General features: G+C 44.4%; 2 protein-coding genes across 7 annotated transcripts in view; both read right to left on the bottom strand.

Annotated features, from left to right (window-relative positions):
• Positions 1-9,509, bottom strand: part of MCF2 (MCF.2 cell line derived transforming sequence) — a 39,010-nt gene extending 29,501 nt beyond the window's left edge. The window contains 4 exon segments of the mRNA XM_087971910.1: positions 2,775-2,865; positions 3,168-3,282; positions 4,126-4,194; positions 8,893-9,509. Of these exon segments, the coding sequence (XP_087828036.1) occupies positions 2,775-2,865; positions 3,168-3,282; positions 4,126-4,194; positions 8,893-8,998 (381 nt within the window). The 5' untranslated portion in view covers positions 8,999-9,509.
• A 609-nt stretch (positions 9,510-10,118) lies between these two features.
• Positions 10,119-14,940, bottom strand: part of ATP11C (ATPase phospholipid transporting 11C (ATP11C blood group)) — a 66,044-nt gene continuing 61,222 nt past the window's right edge. For 4 of the 6 annotated variants that reach the window (XM_087971909.1, XM_087971905.1, XM_087971906.1 and 1 more), the window contains one exon: positions 10,119-13,533. Coding sequence is in view for 2 of the 6 variants with exons in the window: in XM_087971905.1 (XP_087828031.1) it covers positions 13,396-13,533 (138 nt within the window). In the remaining 4 variants the exon portion in view is untranslated. The remainder of the gene's footprint in view (positions 13,534-14,940) is intronic. The other 2 variants (XM_087971908.1, XR_015750672.1) reach the window with 2 other exon arrangements.

Below are 14,940 nucleotides of genomic sequence, written 5' to 3'. Positions count from 1 at the left end.
CTTTCTTTCTTTCTTTCTTTCTTTCTTCTTTCTTTCTTTCTTTCTTTCTTTCTTTCTTTCTTCTTTCTTTCTTTCTTTCTTTCCTTCCTTCCTTCCTTCCTTCCTTCCTTCCTTCCTTCCTTCCTTCCTTCCTTCCTTCATTTTTCCTTCCTTCCTTCCTTCCATCCTTCCATCCTTCCTTCCTTCCTTCCTTCCTTCCTCCCTCCTTCCTTCCTTCTTCCTTCCTTCCTTCATTTTCCTTCCTTCCTTCCATCCTTCCATTCATTCATCCTCCTTCCCTCCCTCCCTTCCTTCCTTCTCTTTGCAAGATAGAGATGAGACCAAAAGCCAGAGAGAATACTGTGCTGGGAGATTCTACTCTCAACTGCTTGTCCAATTTCCCTTCCACAGGCGCACGCCTCAGGGCAGGCTAAATAAAGTTTTCAAAACCAGCCTCCAAAATAATTTTCTTTTCTTTTTTTTCCTATTTTTAAGAAAAGGCCATTTCTTCAAACATTGGGGTGGGAGAACCCGCAGGGAAAAAAAAAAAGGTTTATTCCTAGTAGTAGCAATAATGAAGTCTAATAATAAAGCCAGTTAGAATATATTACATGCAATCTTCTTTATGAGTAGGTTAAAAAGCCTGGCCTGATTTTTTTTTTGTTAAGGATTCTTCCCATTGAGTGCAGGAGGCCTTGAAAAGAAGAATTCATGTTTGAGTCATTGGTCTCCTTCACTGGTCCCCCCTTCTGTCCCTCCCCCTCTCTCTCTCCCTTCCTCCATCCATATCTATCTATCTATCTATCTATCTATCTATCTATCTATCTATCTATCTATCTATCTATCTATCTATCTATCATCCCTCCCTCTCTCTTTCTCTCTCTCTCTCTATCATCTCTCTTTTCTCTATCTATCATCTCTCCCTTTTCTCTCTCTCTCCTATCTATCATCTCTCCCTCTTTCTCTCTCTCCTCTCTCTCTCTCATTTATGTCTCTACACACACACACGCACACACACACACAAATTCCAAATGCATCCGTGTTTCCCAGGAGGTAAAAAGCAGAACGTTAAAAAAAAAAAAAAGAAGAGTCAGACAATTATTTCCAGCACGCCACGTTTCAGCCTGGATGCCAAACTGCCCAGGTCACCCCCAAGAAGCCCTTTGGATGACTCCAAGGAGGACAGAAAGAAAGGTCAGCTGCAAGGAAGCCTCCGCTGCCTGTTCCTTTCCTGCCTCCTTTCTAAGCACCACGTTCTACCCTTTCTTTGTCCTAGAGAGAAGATGCTAAGCCCGGATTCCTGCAGCTGAATCCAAAGACCAGCCGCCTTCCAGCAGGCGTTTGCAAAGGAACACAAAATGACACAGCCTGCAGGCTCTTACCGCATTTCTTCGGCACCACATCATGCCTCTTGGCGAACCGGCCTCGGCCATCTCCCCCACAGCGACCCACACGGCCAGCCGGCCTCTGCTGCCCAAATGTCAATGCGGCATTGTCAAAAGTGTCGGCTCCAGCATGAAGCTGGGGTTTTCACCCTGGGCTTTTGCACCAGCAGCTGAGTCCCCGCAAAGCTGGCTTCCCCAGGATTTCACCCAGGGAAACCACCTATGCCCATAATCAGAGGTTCATCCCTTCAAAAACGGCCCGTCAGATAATCTGAATTCCTGAGGCTGGGGAAAGCAGAGCCAGCCAACGTGCCAGAAAAAGAGAGGAATGGCTGTTGGCCCAGCTACCGGTAAAAGAGAGGACGGAAAGGAGAAAGGGGAGAAACCTGAGAGAAAAAGAGAGACACTCGGTGGCCAAATACAGCTGTGCATTTTTAAGGTGGAATGCAGAAGTTCCTTTTTCTCAATGGAAGAAATGTGCTTCTTCAAAGAAGCCAACCTGCCCAGAGCATTAGAAGTCTTTTTTTCCAGAATGAGGGGGGGAAATATCATTTTCTTTGTGTTTTCTACCAACCAGAAAGGTTGGTAGAACACATGTACCATTGATGGTTGGTGGCTAGAAGGCATGTGATATGTCTGACAACTCTGAATATAGCCGTGGAAAAAGGAGAAGGGAGAAGGAAGGAGAAGGGAGGAGGTGAAGAAGAAGAGGGAGGAGGAGGAGGAGAAGGAAAAGGAGGAGGAGGAGGAGGAGGAGGAGGAGGAGGAGGAGGAGGAGGAGGAGGAGGAGGAGGAGGAGGAGGAGGAGGAGGAGAAGAAGAAGAGGAGGAGGAGGAGGAGGAGGAGGAGGAGGAGGAGGAGGAGGAGGAGGAGGAGGAGGAGGAGGAGGAGAAAGAAGAAGAGGAGGAGGAGGAGGAGGAAGAGGAGAAAGAAGGAGGAGGAGGAGGAGGAGGAGGAGGAGGAGGAGGAGGAGGAGGGAGGAGGAGGAGGAAATTATAGTAACATTATGAAAGTAGGCAGGAACAGGCAAATCTGAAGATGATTATTCATGGTTGATTGGAAGAATATGGGTTACTCTACTCGATTTTAGTCCAGAAGGCCTTTTTAACTCAACCTGAGATTAAGAAGTACAGAATCTGGATTCAGTCTGTAGGTTTTCCGACTTAAAATGTGGCAATATGAAGTGATGGGAGACCTAACTTTCACCTGAACCTTGGAAAGTAGCAGCTGGTTTGTACCAATGGACAATATTGGCCTAGTGGTTCTCAATCTTGGCAGCCTTAAGACACGTGGCTTTCAACTCTCTAGTTGGCTGAGGAAATGTCTGGAAGAAAACGAGGAACCTCAGAGAGCATCAAGGACCTCACAGCTCAATTCTATTCCTTAAAGCCAAAGTCCACAAGAACTTACTGCTATTTTTTGGAGAGCCATCTTGACTGACATCCAGGTATCTAACCTTCTGTCCAGGATGAGGATAAATTTGCTTTCTGGTCTGCGTTGGCTAGAGGATAAGAAAAAAAACAACACCCATTGACAGCACAAAATTAACATTGCAGGGATCAAATCTACACTGAATTGCAAAACCAGACTTTTTTTAAACAAAAAAAAAAAACCCTGCTTTTGGGAGGCAAACATTTTAATTGCAACGGGATTCTAAAGCAGGGATACCCAATCTTGGCAATTTCCAGGAGTCTGAACTTCAACTCCCAGAATTCTCACCCATGGTTATTCTGGCTGGGGAATTCTGGGCAATGAGGTCCATGCTGAGGGTTGAGAAACACTTCTCTAAGGTAAGAGGTATACCTTGGGATCCATGCCAGGTAGGTTAGAAGTTTCGTTATGACCTCCTCGGGCACTTGGCTGAAAGTGGGATTTTCTGGAAATGTGACAATCCACTCCTTGCCTTTTCCTCTCCCACCTAGACAGGAAAAATGAAAAAGGGACTCAAAACCACTCACTAAACCATATTCTATTATTTCCTCCCTCCCTCCCTTCTTCTTTCCTTCATTCCTTGCTTCTTTCCTCCCTCCCTCCCTCCCTCCCCTCTTCTTTTCTTTCTTTCTTTCTTTCTTTCTTTCTTTCTTTCTTTCTTTCTTTCTTTCTTTCTTTCTTTCTTTCTTTCTTTCTTTCTTTCTTTCTTTCTTTCTTTCTTTCTTTCTTTCTTCTCTTTCTCTTACCTTCCCTCCTTCCTTCTTTCCTTCCTTCCTCCCTCCCTCCAATGAGGAATGGAAATCTCTCCTCCCCAGTTGATTCCTCTCCTGGCATCAGCCAAAAGTCACCACCTATTTTTGTGTACATTAAATCTCAACATCTGGAGAACGACAGAAAAAGAGGTGCCTGTTTTTCTCCTCCTCCTCCTCCTCCTCCTCCCTCCTCCTCCTCCTCCTCCTCCTCCTCCTCCTCCTCCTCCTCCTCCTCCTCCTCCTCCTCTATTACTATTACTACTACTACTACTACTACTACTACTCTCCCTCCTTTCTATGCAATGGAAGACAGCTCTGGCTCATATATGTTTGAGACTCATAAGAAGGAAGTCAATAGAGGGCTTGACCTTCAACCTTCAGTCTCTGGAGAACAAGGCCAATAAGGCCAAGTCACCTGATGGACCCCCTTCCCACTTCCCAAAATGCATTTCTCTGCTTCTCAAGCTGCACCGACTCTAGGAAGACAAAGTCTGTGTGTTCTGACAGTCAGTCCACCCCTCTCAAAAGAGACTTTCTAATAGGCACGAAGAAAAAAACAACAACTCGATTCCACTCACCAGAAAGAAACGCAATTCCTTTTCTCAGGTCCTCTCCAAGCTCCTTGGCCTGCGATGGGGCCGCTGATTCTAGGAAACACAACAATGCAAAGGATGTGAATGAACCGGCTGGGCAACTCAACCAATGATGGGATTCAGCCTGTTCGCACCACTTTGAATGAACCAGTCGTTAACTTTCTGAGCAGTTTGTTGAACTGGTTGTTGGAAGAAATCATTCAGGCCGAAACGGGTTGTTAAATTATTGGAATCCCACTATTGCAGCTCACCCTCATAGCTTCTGGGTCCTTGGGTCTCCCCTTTTGGGCAATTTTGAGATCCTTTTTGGCAATAGCTTGTCCCTGATTTTCTAATCTGCTGGAAATCAGTTTATAGCCTCCTTCTCCTTTTTCCTCCTCCATCCTGTCTCATGTATGGTGAGACATCTTCCAAGTCCCTCTTGATCATCTTGGGATCCTTAGTGAAGGGTTGTGAGCCTGGAGAGGGGGGAGAACCCCTAGCAGGTGCTGACCTTGGACACTTCCTGCCATTTGGAGGAAGGGAGAGGCATAAAAACATAATTTAAGTCCTAAAATCACAAACCACATTTAAGAAAAGTAACTTTTGCCCACTTGTGAGACGACCTTCAGCTCTATCAAATGTTAGGGACAGATCTTGGCTTCCTAGAGATTGTCCATCTCTACTCTTACTTCTTCCAATCTCTCCTCCTTCCCTTCCCTTCCCTTCTCTATCCCTTTTCCTTCATTTTACTGCATTCCTATTTTACCCCATTTCTATTTTATCCAAAGTTTTTTTTTCTTTTCTTGTAATTCATTCAAGTTTCTGTTCGTCCAGTTCTTAGGATTGCATTTTTAAAGGTCTGTTATATTGTCTGCCTTATATCTGGCCACCAGTGCTGAGCTTTTCATATATATTTTGGGGTGGTTCACTATAAGAAATAAATCTGGACTTAAATTTGAATTCACTCCATTGCCTGCTCAGTGCTCATCATGAATCTTCACATTTCTGGGTTTCCTTAGCTTTCCTCAGCCCCCAAAACATTTCTCCATTCACTCCATCCACCCGTTTTCTCTTCCTCCCAAAATATGTTCCCAAAGTAACTAAACATTCCATGATGTCACCTCAATTCAGCCAATCAGCACCAGAAACCTGACGATGGCCAACACCAATCCAATAATTTGCAACAACTCTCACCAGAAATTTACATTTTTGATATGTAACTTTTCAATTAAAGTGCTCATGAGCTGTCTTCATTGGCTCGTGAGGCTGAACATTAATTACAATATTGGGCAAAAATGATTTCCAGGGTGCCACACACAGCCATCATTTCCAAATACAAAAGCTCTTTTTATAGACGCATGGAACAACTTCCCATATCCAGGATCTCCAGACTAAGTGGAAAATAAATAAAAAAGACAAGCTTTTCCCCGCAGGGCTAGTAGAAGACAATACAGCTTGAAATATTGTAGACAAAAGCAATATTATATCCTTAAAATAAACCCTGGAAAATAGGGAGCAAGCTATGGTCTGTACAACAAGAAACTTTCCAAGTCAAGATTTCATTCAAGAGTTGATCAATGAATATTCTGTTTTCATGGACTGCTTCCCCAAAGACACGGTTGAATCATGACAGTTTGTAAATGATCTTCTGGAATTTGTCCCCATCAATGTTTCTCCATTGAACTGTTCGTAGAAATGGCTGGGAAATTTGCACGAACACCCGTGGTATATCTAGGCACTGTTTCCACCATGAATTCAGCCACCAGTTCAGAAGTTCTGTCTTTAAAATCAGGGAGCCCCTGATACATCCAGAAAAGGGGTTGATATCAACAAATATCATCACACTTCCAGTCCAACCCTTACACATCAACAGCACAAGCCCACAAACATATTGCAAATATCCTTGGAGAAGCCCCAAAATAAGTCTTATGGACTCCACCAGATATAGCAGAACTACAATTCCCAGCAGAACTTCCTGTTCCAAGCTGCTTGGCTATTTGCTCTTTATTTTTATATCCAGTAGCTCAGAAGATATGGAAAAGACATGCCAGCTTACACACCTGATGATTTGCTTCCTGAACAAAAAGCTCCACACGTTGCAGTATTTACACAACCCAACCCAAAGTCTAGTTGGGCAGCTTAGCTTTGAGTTCCTAATGAGCTGTGAGGCAGTTCATTTTTTCTTCATATGCTTGTATTTTATGCTTTGATAAATTCATAGAAAGTCAAACTGAAATAAAACCAAGGCTACACCATTATCCAGAGAGCCTAAGGGAATTTAGTACATGCTGGTATGTAAGGGAAGCCAACAATGCATATCCATTAAGTTTGCAATCCTAGAGACAGCTGCCTTTCCTGAAAAATGCACAGAACTGCACAATGATTCATTAATCTTCAAGGTTTCTCCTTTCAAAAAAAAAGAAAGAAAGAACAGCAGCAAATTAATCTTAAGGAAAATCCATCCCTGGGATTCTGAAATTAGCAGCCTTGGGCTGCCAAATAGGATTTGTAATTAATTTCCCCCCCTCCTGGCCCTCCCTTCCTCTAATCCCCTAATGGGTTTTCAAATGAAGGAGGAAGAGTTTTAATTACTTCAAGTCAAACTGGATTTTCATCCCTTGCACACACACAAAAAGGATCTCTTCTTTTTGAGGTGAAAACAGCACTTTCTACCCCTCCCTGTGGTGGAAGAAGAAATTGCTGGATGGTTGCCACATGGATGGGAGAAAAAAATGCAGATACAGATTAATAGAGTTGGAAGAGACCTTGTAGGTCATCTCGTCCAATCCCCTGCCCCAAGCAGACCTTACATTATTTCTGCAGGTTACTCAGGCATTTGCAACCTAGAATTAAAGTGGATAAAAGATCTGGAGGTGAATTTATTTGCTTCTGCTGGGTGAGATGCTGCTGTTTTAGGATTCCAGCTACCACCTGTTGGAAATTTGAATTTTTGCCCCCCATCACCCCCTGCCAAGGCATAAATTCTCCATTCTGAGCCCCCCCACCAGAAAAAACCACCAAACCCTGTTTTCATTTTGGATTTTTTCCTTATATTTGTACACCTAAATATTATTATTATTTTTTGTGCTTCTGCAGATCTAGGGGATTCCCCTTCAAAACTGAGGACTTGCCCTTCTAAGATTTAGTTGGGTTTCTTCTAGAGGATGCGTGTAAGGTTTCTAAAAATTGGGACCAAGGGGATCGAACGCTAATGAGCCTAGAAGAATAAATACGTCCACCCTTTCGACACACCCTTGTGGATGAAAGATTAAAACCCAATTGAAAAAGTAAACCTGCCATAAGTCATCCACTGCTATCAACCATCTAGGGTGTTTCTTGCTTCACGGGAGAAAAAAAAAAACCCTTTGAACACTTTGTTGCCTGTGTAGACAGTCCCTGTACATGGAAGCTCCACGCATTTGGCCAAACCAGGCTGCAGATCCAGAAACCCCCAATGACCAGCACACCAGAATTCAGAAAGTGCTTGAAAAAAGACCAAAGGGAGCGAGAGAAAAAAATACAGAGAGGAAATCAGATTTTTCCCACCTGCAAACACTTTCATAAAATACTAGCTGGATACCCCTGCTTTGCTACAGAAACTTATGTGGAGGGGGGTTAATTTTGGGGGAGGACCAGCATCCATCAGGATTCATCTGGCTAGCGTCCTGTCAGTGTGTGAGAGAGTGGAAGACTGTTTCGAAACTGTTCGCCAACCCCTCCACACACACACACACACACACACCCCACTGCTGTAGGATGGCCCTTGCCAGCTTCTCTGCCAGCCGTCTCCTCCATTTTTCCTACCTGGGGAAGCTTCTGCAGCCTCTCAAAGGGAAGAAAGCACCCCTTGGACCCCTGGGTGAGGGCAATGAAGGCCCCAGAGTGTGGGACACTTCCTCCCGGTCAGGGGTCAACCCCGAAATTCCTTTCTCTTCTCTCTCTCTTTCCCTCTCTTCTCTTTCTCCTTCACTCTCTCTCCCTCCCTCCTTCTCTCTCTTTCTCTCTCTCTCTCTCTCTCCCTCCCTCCTTCTCTCTTTCTTTCTCTCTTTTTTTCTCCTTTCTCTCTCTCCTCTCCCTCCTCCCTCCTTCTCTCTCTCTGTCTCCCTCCTCTCTCTCTCTCTCCCCATTCTCTCCTTCCCACTCTTTCGCCCCCTTCTCTCTCTCCCTCCTTCCTCTGTCCTTTCCCTCCTTCTCTCTCCCCCTCCTTCTCTCTCTCTATTTCTCCCTCCCCTCTCTCTTTCTCTCTCTCCTCTCTCCTTCTCTCTCTCCTTCACTCTCCCTCCTCTATCCTATCTCTCCCTCCCTCCTCTCTCTCCCCCTCTTTCCTTCCTTCCTTCCTCCCTCCCTCTCTCTTTCTTTCTTTCTCTCTCTCTTTTCTCCTTTCCCTCTCTCCTCTCCCTCCTCCCACCTCCTTTCTCTGTCTCCCTCCTCTCTCTCTCCCTCTTCCCTCTTTCGCTGTCTCTCTCCCTCCCTCCTCTGTCCTTTCCCTCCTTCTCTCTCTCTATTTCTCTCTCCCTCTCCCCTTCTCTCTCCACACACCCCCCCTGTTTATTGGGGATGGGGCAGTACCCCAAAACCTCTTTAGAGGGGGATGCCAAGCAAGAGAAATAAAGAGGAGGGGAGGGGAAAGCGAGGGGGAAACCCCCTCTCCCCAGCAACCCCCTCCTCCCCACCTGCCCTCCATCCTCCTTTCTGCAACGCAGCCACTCCGGAGCGCATCAGAACCGAGAAGAGATGCGCCCCGCCACATCTCCCGGCCCGGCGGCTTACCGGCTCCGGCCAGCACCTCGGCGCGGGCGGCGCTTCGCAGCAGCTGGTAGTATAGAGCCATCTCGGCCTCGGAGATGCGGCCGGGCGGCCGGGCGGGCAGAGCCATTGGCCCGGTGAGTCTGGCGGGCGGCTGCAGCGGCGCGCCCGGCCGGGCTGGGCTTAGCTGGGTTGGGTTACTCCGCCTCCGCCGGTCCCTCCTTCCCCGCCGGCCCGGGGGCGGCTGGCTCCGCAGGGCAGCCGGAGGAGAGGGGGGTGGGGTCCTGCCTCGGTTTCCCCTCCGGTTGCAGCGCCGGGGGCGCCCAGCTGGATGGAGAGCGATTCAGACGCGAGGATGGAGACGGTGCCCAACTTTCCAGCGGGGGAGCCAAAAGGGGCTCGTCCTTACCCTCCCCAAAGGACGCGGCCCCTGCTTCCCTAGTGTCCCGCATCACGTCGGAACCGCCCGCCCCGCTTTAAGGGGACGACGAAGGTGGCCTTGGAAGGTGGGTTTCATCCCCTGCGGGGGTCCCGCCGGCTCCAACATTGCGCGCGGCCGGCGATTGGCAACCAAGGAAGCAGAAAATTGCCTTACAAGGAGTCGGACCGGTTGGACTAGACTGGTTAGCCCTTCTCCAACTGGGCGCTCTCCAGAGAGGGCTGGTCCTGCAGGCTGTCACCGGTCGAAGCTGGGCTGGCCGTTGGGGATTCTGGGAAGTGTAGTCCCAGCACATCTGGGAGCTTGCTGGAATCCCTTGGGTAATAATCCCTTTTGGGGAAGAGCTGCAAGGCTAAATAGCACAGGTGCCTGGAAAGCCAGTTCCTTAGTCTTGGCCCCTTTAAGAGGGGTGGACTTCAACTCCCAGCATTCCTTGGGCCCTTTAACAGGGGTGGACTTCAACTCCCAGAATTCCTTGGCCCTTTTAAGAGGGTTGAATACCACCTCTGCTTAAAAGCCAGTAAACTTTAAGAGAGATTTGCAAACTTGCTTGCTTATTCCATTCCATTGTTTTGTTGTGTTATCCTTAATTTGAAGTGATGTTGACTGCCCATAAAAGAGGCAGGGAAATATTCCCACAATGGCTTTCTTGACTTCACATGTATGACTTCATACCTGCGGCTTCGCACCCCTGACTTCACACTTATCGTGAAAACAGTGGCTTGTATACAATGTTGCCCACAACATCCCAACACCCCTCCCCACCTCAAACCGAGGCCATGTGGGAGTGACAGAGGCGGTTAAACTCATCATCAGAACATACCAAAGTTTATTGATCATTTCAAAAGAAAACTCAAAAAAATTGTAATGAAAAAAGAGCCGATTGCATTCATAAAATTGAACATTCCACAAGTATTGTATAAAGCAACATGAATATATAAAATCACAGTTGAAGTGATTAACGTATTCCCGGGTTGTTGTTGTTTTTTTGCAAGCTGAAAAATGCACCTTAAAATCCTTATATAATGTTTTACATCCCAGTTCTGACTGTTCCCCATATTTACACATCCTCTTTTTTATATACATACATACACATATTATATAATTCTTCCTTCTGCTTTCCAGTTTGCAAAGATCCATTGCTGGTTTTGTCAGCTGAGTACTATCAAACTGAGAACTAATCTCTGGAGCCTACCTGGGCACTGATACACAACTGAATTTAGGGTTATTTTAGCTCACCAGGATATACAATCTTCAGTTAACTAACCAACTGGCATAGAAGAGCAGATTTCACACCCAAAGCAAATTTCATTATTTAACCTGGGGCAGAAAAGTCAGTGCAACCCAAATTGGAGGTGACAGAATTGTCCCTGATTGTGCCAAGCCAGAATGAACATCTTCGCTCATGCCACCACCCAATATTAACCATGGTTTGTTTATATGGATGAATGACAAGCTTTGATTGAAATCAGCTATCCTATTTTTATTTTTTAACGGGGGAATAATGCTTATTTTTGCTGTTATGTTTCTTTAGTGGTGAACAGCAAAATTCTAGATGGACCCGAATAAAGCAAAAATGTCAGTGTTTTTCCCCAAAGAGGTGGGCAGGTTTTCATCCCAAGGTCGTGGTTTTAAAAATGATATAATTGCAGCAAAAACCAGGAAAAATGCTCCTCTGTTTGTAACCTAGCTCTGTTTGGATAGGAAGACAATGGAAACTGAATGAGCTTTGCTCCTGGTTTCAGCGAAAAGCTAATTCTCAAACTCTCAAGTATTACTGTTTGCGTTATTTAAAAATAAAATACCCTTCCCTCCTGTTCCCCAATTAAAAATGGATGCAGGAGTGGTTTTCGATTATCAGGGAATCATGTAAACATCAAAAAAAGACCAACCACATTTTTTCTCCTTTAAGTTGGAAAAAAATGTGGTTATAGCTGACATCCTGCAAGCTTTTTCCTTTTTCCTTTTTTTTTAAAAAAAGAGCTATTTGGACTCAGGTTCTGGTCTCCATTGTTCCTTTGCCCAAAAAAAAAAAAAAATAAAATAAGACAACAGGTTGTTCTTATCTTGATAACCTTTTGCAAGGTTGCAAAAAATGCAGCTTATTGGTCACCGCGCTGAAAATAAGATTGCTCTCGGGTGATTGTGTGTGTGCGTGTTTTGTTTCTAAAGGGAGGTGGCAACAGAAGGATAGCTCATTCGGCCTCCATCTCAACAATAAGTACGTGTGTTGAAGGTACTCATAGTAACTTGTTCTTCAGGGCTACACAGACCTTTCCCTATCCGTGCCCTACTACCAACGCACTTCAAGTATCTTCTCAGCCTTGCTTTGCTGGGCGAGAACTGCATCTACACATCCAAGCTTCGACTCCTTTGAAACCCAACTTAGATCTTCCTCCATCACGGCTCTCGTGGCCACGAACACTTTTGAGGAAATTTCATGTGCCACCATTGGTGTCAGAAGGAGGGGTTGTTGGGGTCCTTTCATGCTGCAACGAAGTCTGCCAATTTGCCCGTAGATACATGCTTTGCTGCTCTGTTCATGCAAATAAGGGAATTTTTTTTTTTGTTTTAGGTGCGCCAAAAGATTTTATAGGACACCTTCTTCAGAGGATGTGCAGAGGTGGCTTGTTAGATGTGGCATGCCTTGGAGATAAAGTTGACCAGATGGGTCTTGAGTTAAGCAGCCCAAACTGGGATGCAGGGAACAGGTGAACGTTTTAATTCAAAGATTGAGGAGGATGAATGAATGGAGATTAACGGGTATGAAAAGATGAATACAGGGAGGTCATGAATACTGGGGCTGTTTGGGTCTAACTCAACTCCTTTGGTCATCCATATTGTCTCACCTGGGTGACCAGATAGTCACCTGCTCCTTTCTTTCCGAGCAAAGTCTTAGAAAAACGGGGTGCCTCTGGGAACTTGACCTCTGTCGATGTTTTAGTCTTCACACCAAACATTGAAGTTGAAGATCCCAGATGGTTTTGCAAAGCAATGTGCTAACACATCCAGAATGTATTGCTTAAAGTATTAGTTCTTCCCTTTTGTACACAAGATAATTTTGTTTTTTTTTTAGGGTTGGCGGTAATCAACCAGTATAGCCCAATGGAGATGTATTACCTTATCTCCTATCGGAACCTCCCACAAGTTTTAGAAGAGAACAGAATTTTCACGGCAAAAGATGACAAGCCCACTGGCCAAGTCTTGCACTCCTGATGTTCTACACCCAAAGTTCTTCCAACTGTTCCACAAAACCAGGATAGTCCAGTGAGGGGAAAAAAGGAGGGTTGAAGCTCAGGCACTTTGACTCTTCTGAAATTAAATGGATCTTGATTATGAAAGCTTCAAGCCAGAGGGGAAAAAAGGATTGCATTTCAAAAAAAAAAAAAGAGAGAGAGAGAGGAGAACTTTCGGTGCGTCTCATCAGCTTTCTGATTTTTCCCCATTGTGTGTGTGGGTTTTTTTTGTATTAAAAAAGTGGATTTTATTACATCCTCCTTGGTGTCTTGCGGAGAAAGTTGAGTTAGCAGCCAACACGTCCATCCCCATTTCCTTCATTGAACCGCTGAGTTGATTAAGAAGAGGAAGAATAAAAAGAAAACGACTCCATTTGTTGGTAGAAAGAATGGAAAAATGCTGTGGGGTGCAAGGAAGCAGGCTAGGCAAGAGACAATAGTCTAACTTTACACTTGCGAAATGAGAATGAAAATCTGTGCTCTTTTACTGGTTCAGAAGGAAAAACCCAAAGCTGGAAAATTGTCTTTTTTTATTCCCCTTGTCCGACAACCAGTTGCAAAACAGAAGCTGCCTCCTTCGTTTCCAAGGTCTCAAATCTCTCTCCATTTTTTCACAATCAAAATAGCCAGTTGGGGTTCTTGGGGTTCTGGCATTATGATGAGGATGGAGTGGGAGAGAAAGAGAAATCACCCACAGGCCTTCCAGGATTTTACACCATTTTTTTTAAAAAAAAAGGAAAAAAAAAACCCAAAAACAAATCCATGCGCCTTTTTCTTTTCTTTTTTTCTTTAAATGGCATCTTCCTTTTGGGTAGGGCGGATAACTCGTTGCATCACAAAAAAAAAGCAGAATTATAACTGTTGCATTTGAAATACCCTGAGATGGCATTCAGCCAGTTGAGCGAGGGTCTCTCTGGGTTTCACTTCTGCAGAATGGCTGTTCTCTAGCTGCTTGTATGACACCAGCATTGGTAACTCCGAAGGGTTGGGCTGTTTAAAACAGACACACGAAACACACACAGACACAAACACAGGAGAGAGGGAAAGAGAGCCATTTAGCCACAGTCCTTGCTGTTGCTGCTGTCACCGCGATTTGCAAAGATGCACAAAATGATCAGGTATGCGGGTTGCAGCCAACACATATATTAGATTTCTAAGATTTCTGGAGGAAAAGAACATGGTAATTTCCAAAGAAAAGGGGGGAAAAAAGAATGCCAAAAAAATGTAGAAGCGTGGAATGAATCTTTGGGTTTTTATCGAACAAGCGCTGAGATTTTTTTTTAACTTCTGGGCAAGGCAGTTCAGAGGTTTGCTGAACTAAACAGCTACGGTATGAGCTTTTCTAAGTTATACTACAAAAATAGAAGCATTATATATGCTCTACAAGTAGATAGTGGAATTTTTTACAGAGGGATATATAAAATTGGAAATCAGAGAAAAACTAGGCTTAGTATGAAAGCATTCCTATTTCTAGGAATTGCATTATTTGTGCTAAAGATGGATGCATTAATGAACTAAATAATCAAGTTTGCCAGAAAATAAAATACAGCACCATCACCTGGGTTCCAGGAGGGATTCATAGAAAGAGAAGCTGATAAAGGAAGGTGACAAAAATAGAGACTGTCATATTTAAAGGATGACAAATGAAGGAGTTGGAAACAGGGATTGGAAAAAACAGAGCAAAGCTGTAGAAATTTCTCAAGCAGTAAAACTTTGGACGTGTCTAATGCCAAGATCTACAAGAGTTTTAAACTGAAGCAGCTAAAGTTACCTGGAGAGAAAGGAAGGAAGGAAGGAAAACGGAGACTTCTCAGATACAGATAGCCATGATCCAGAGATCCTAGATTAAGTGGTGCTCAGAAGCATAGTTTTTTCTGAAGAGGCAAAACTTTTCTGTATTATTAAACTCAACGTATATAGTGAAATAAGAAAGTTAGGCAACATATTTCATGCCACACTCAAAGAAATAACTTCATGTTCCTTTCCTCTGCCAACATTTTATTTATTTAACTTTAATCCAGGGGAGGAACAGGAGTTGCGCAATTTAGAAAAGTTATTCTTTTATTCTTCTCCTCTTGGATAGATCATGTAACCCAAATGCATAAGATGCCCCGTTTGTATCTACTAAGAAATTTTTTTGCAATCGAGTTGCAATGTCATGGCTTTGGCATTCTTTTCTCTTACGTGAAAGTAGTTAATTCAGAACAAACTCTAGATTAAGGCAATGCATGTGAAATGAAAAATGGATATGAAGCCTTTTTCATTTCGCTTCTGTATAAGCTACCAGTTTATATTTAGCTCCTTTTAAGGTAGACCGGTAAGTGTACTCCAAGAGGATTCAGAGAAATCAGTTAATGATAGCTACTGTTGAAATGCTCATTTTTAGCTTGCCTGACA

The sequence above is a fragment of the Notechis scutatus genome, chromosome 10 (genome assembly GCF_049901735.1).
Source record: "Notechis scutatus isolate UNSWTSFEM ecotype Mainland chromosome 10, rNotScu1.2, whole genome shotgun sequence".
Classification (NCBI taxonomy): domain Eukaryota; kingdom Metazoa; phylum Chordata; class Lepidosauria; order Squamata; family Elapidae; genus Notechis; species Notechis scutatus.
This window is presented reverse-complemented; position numbering and strand designations above follow the sequence as displayed.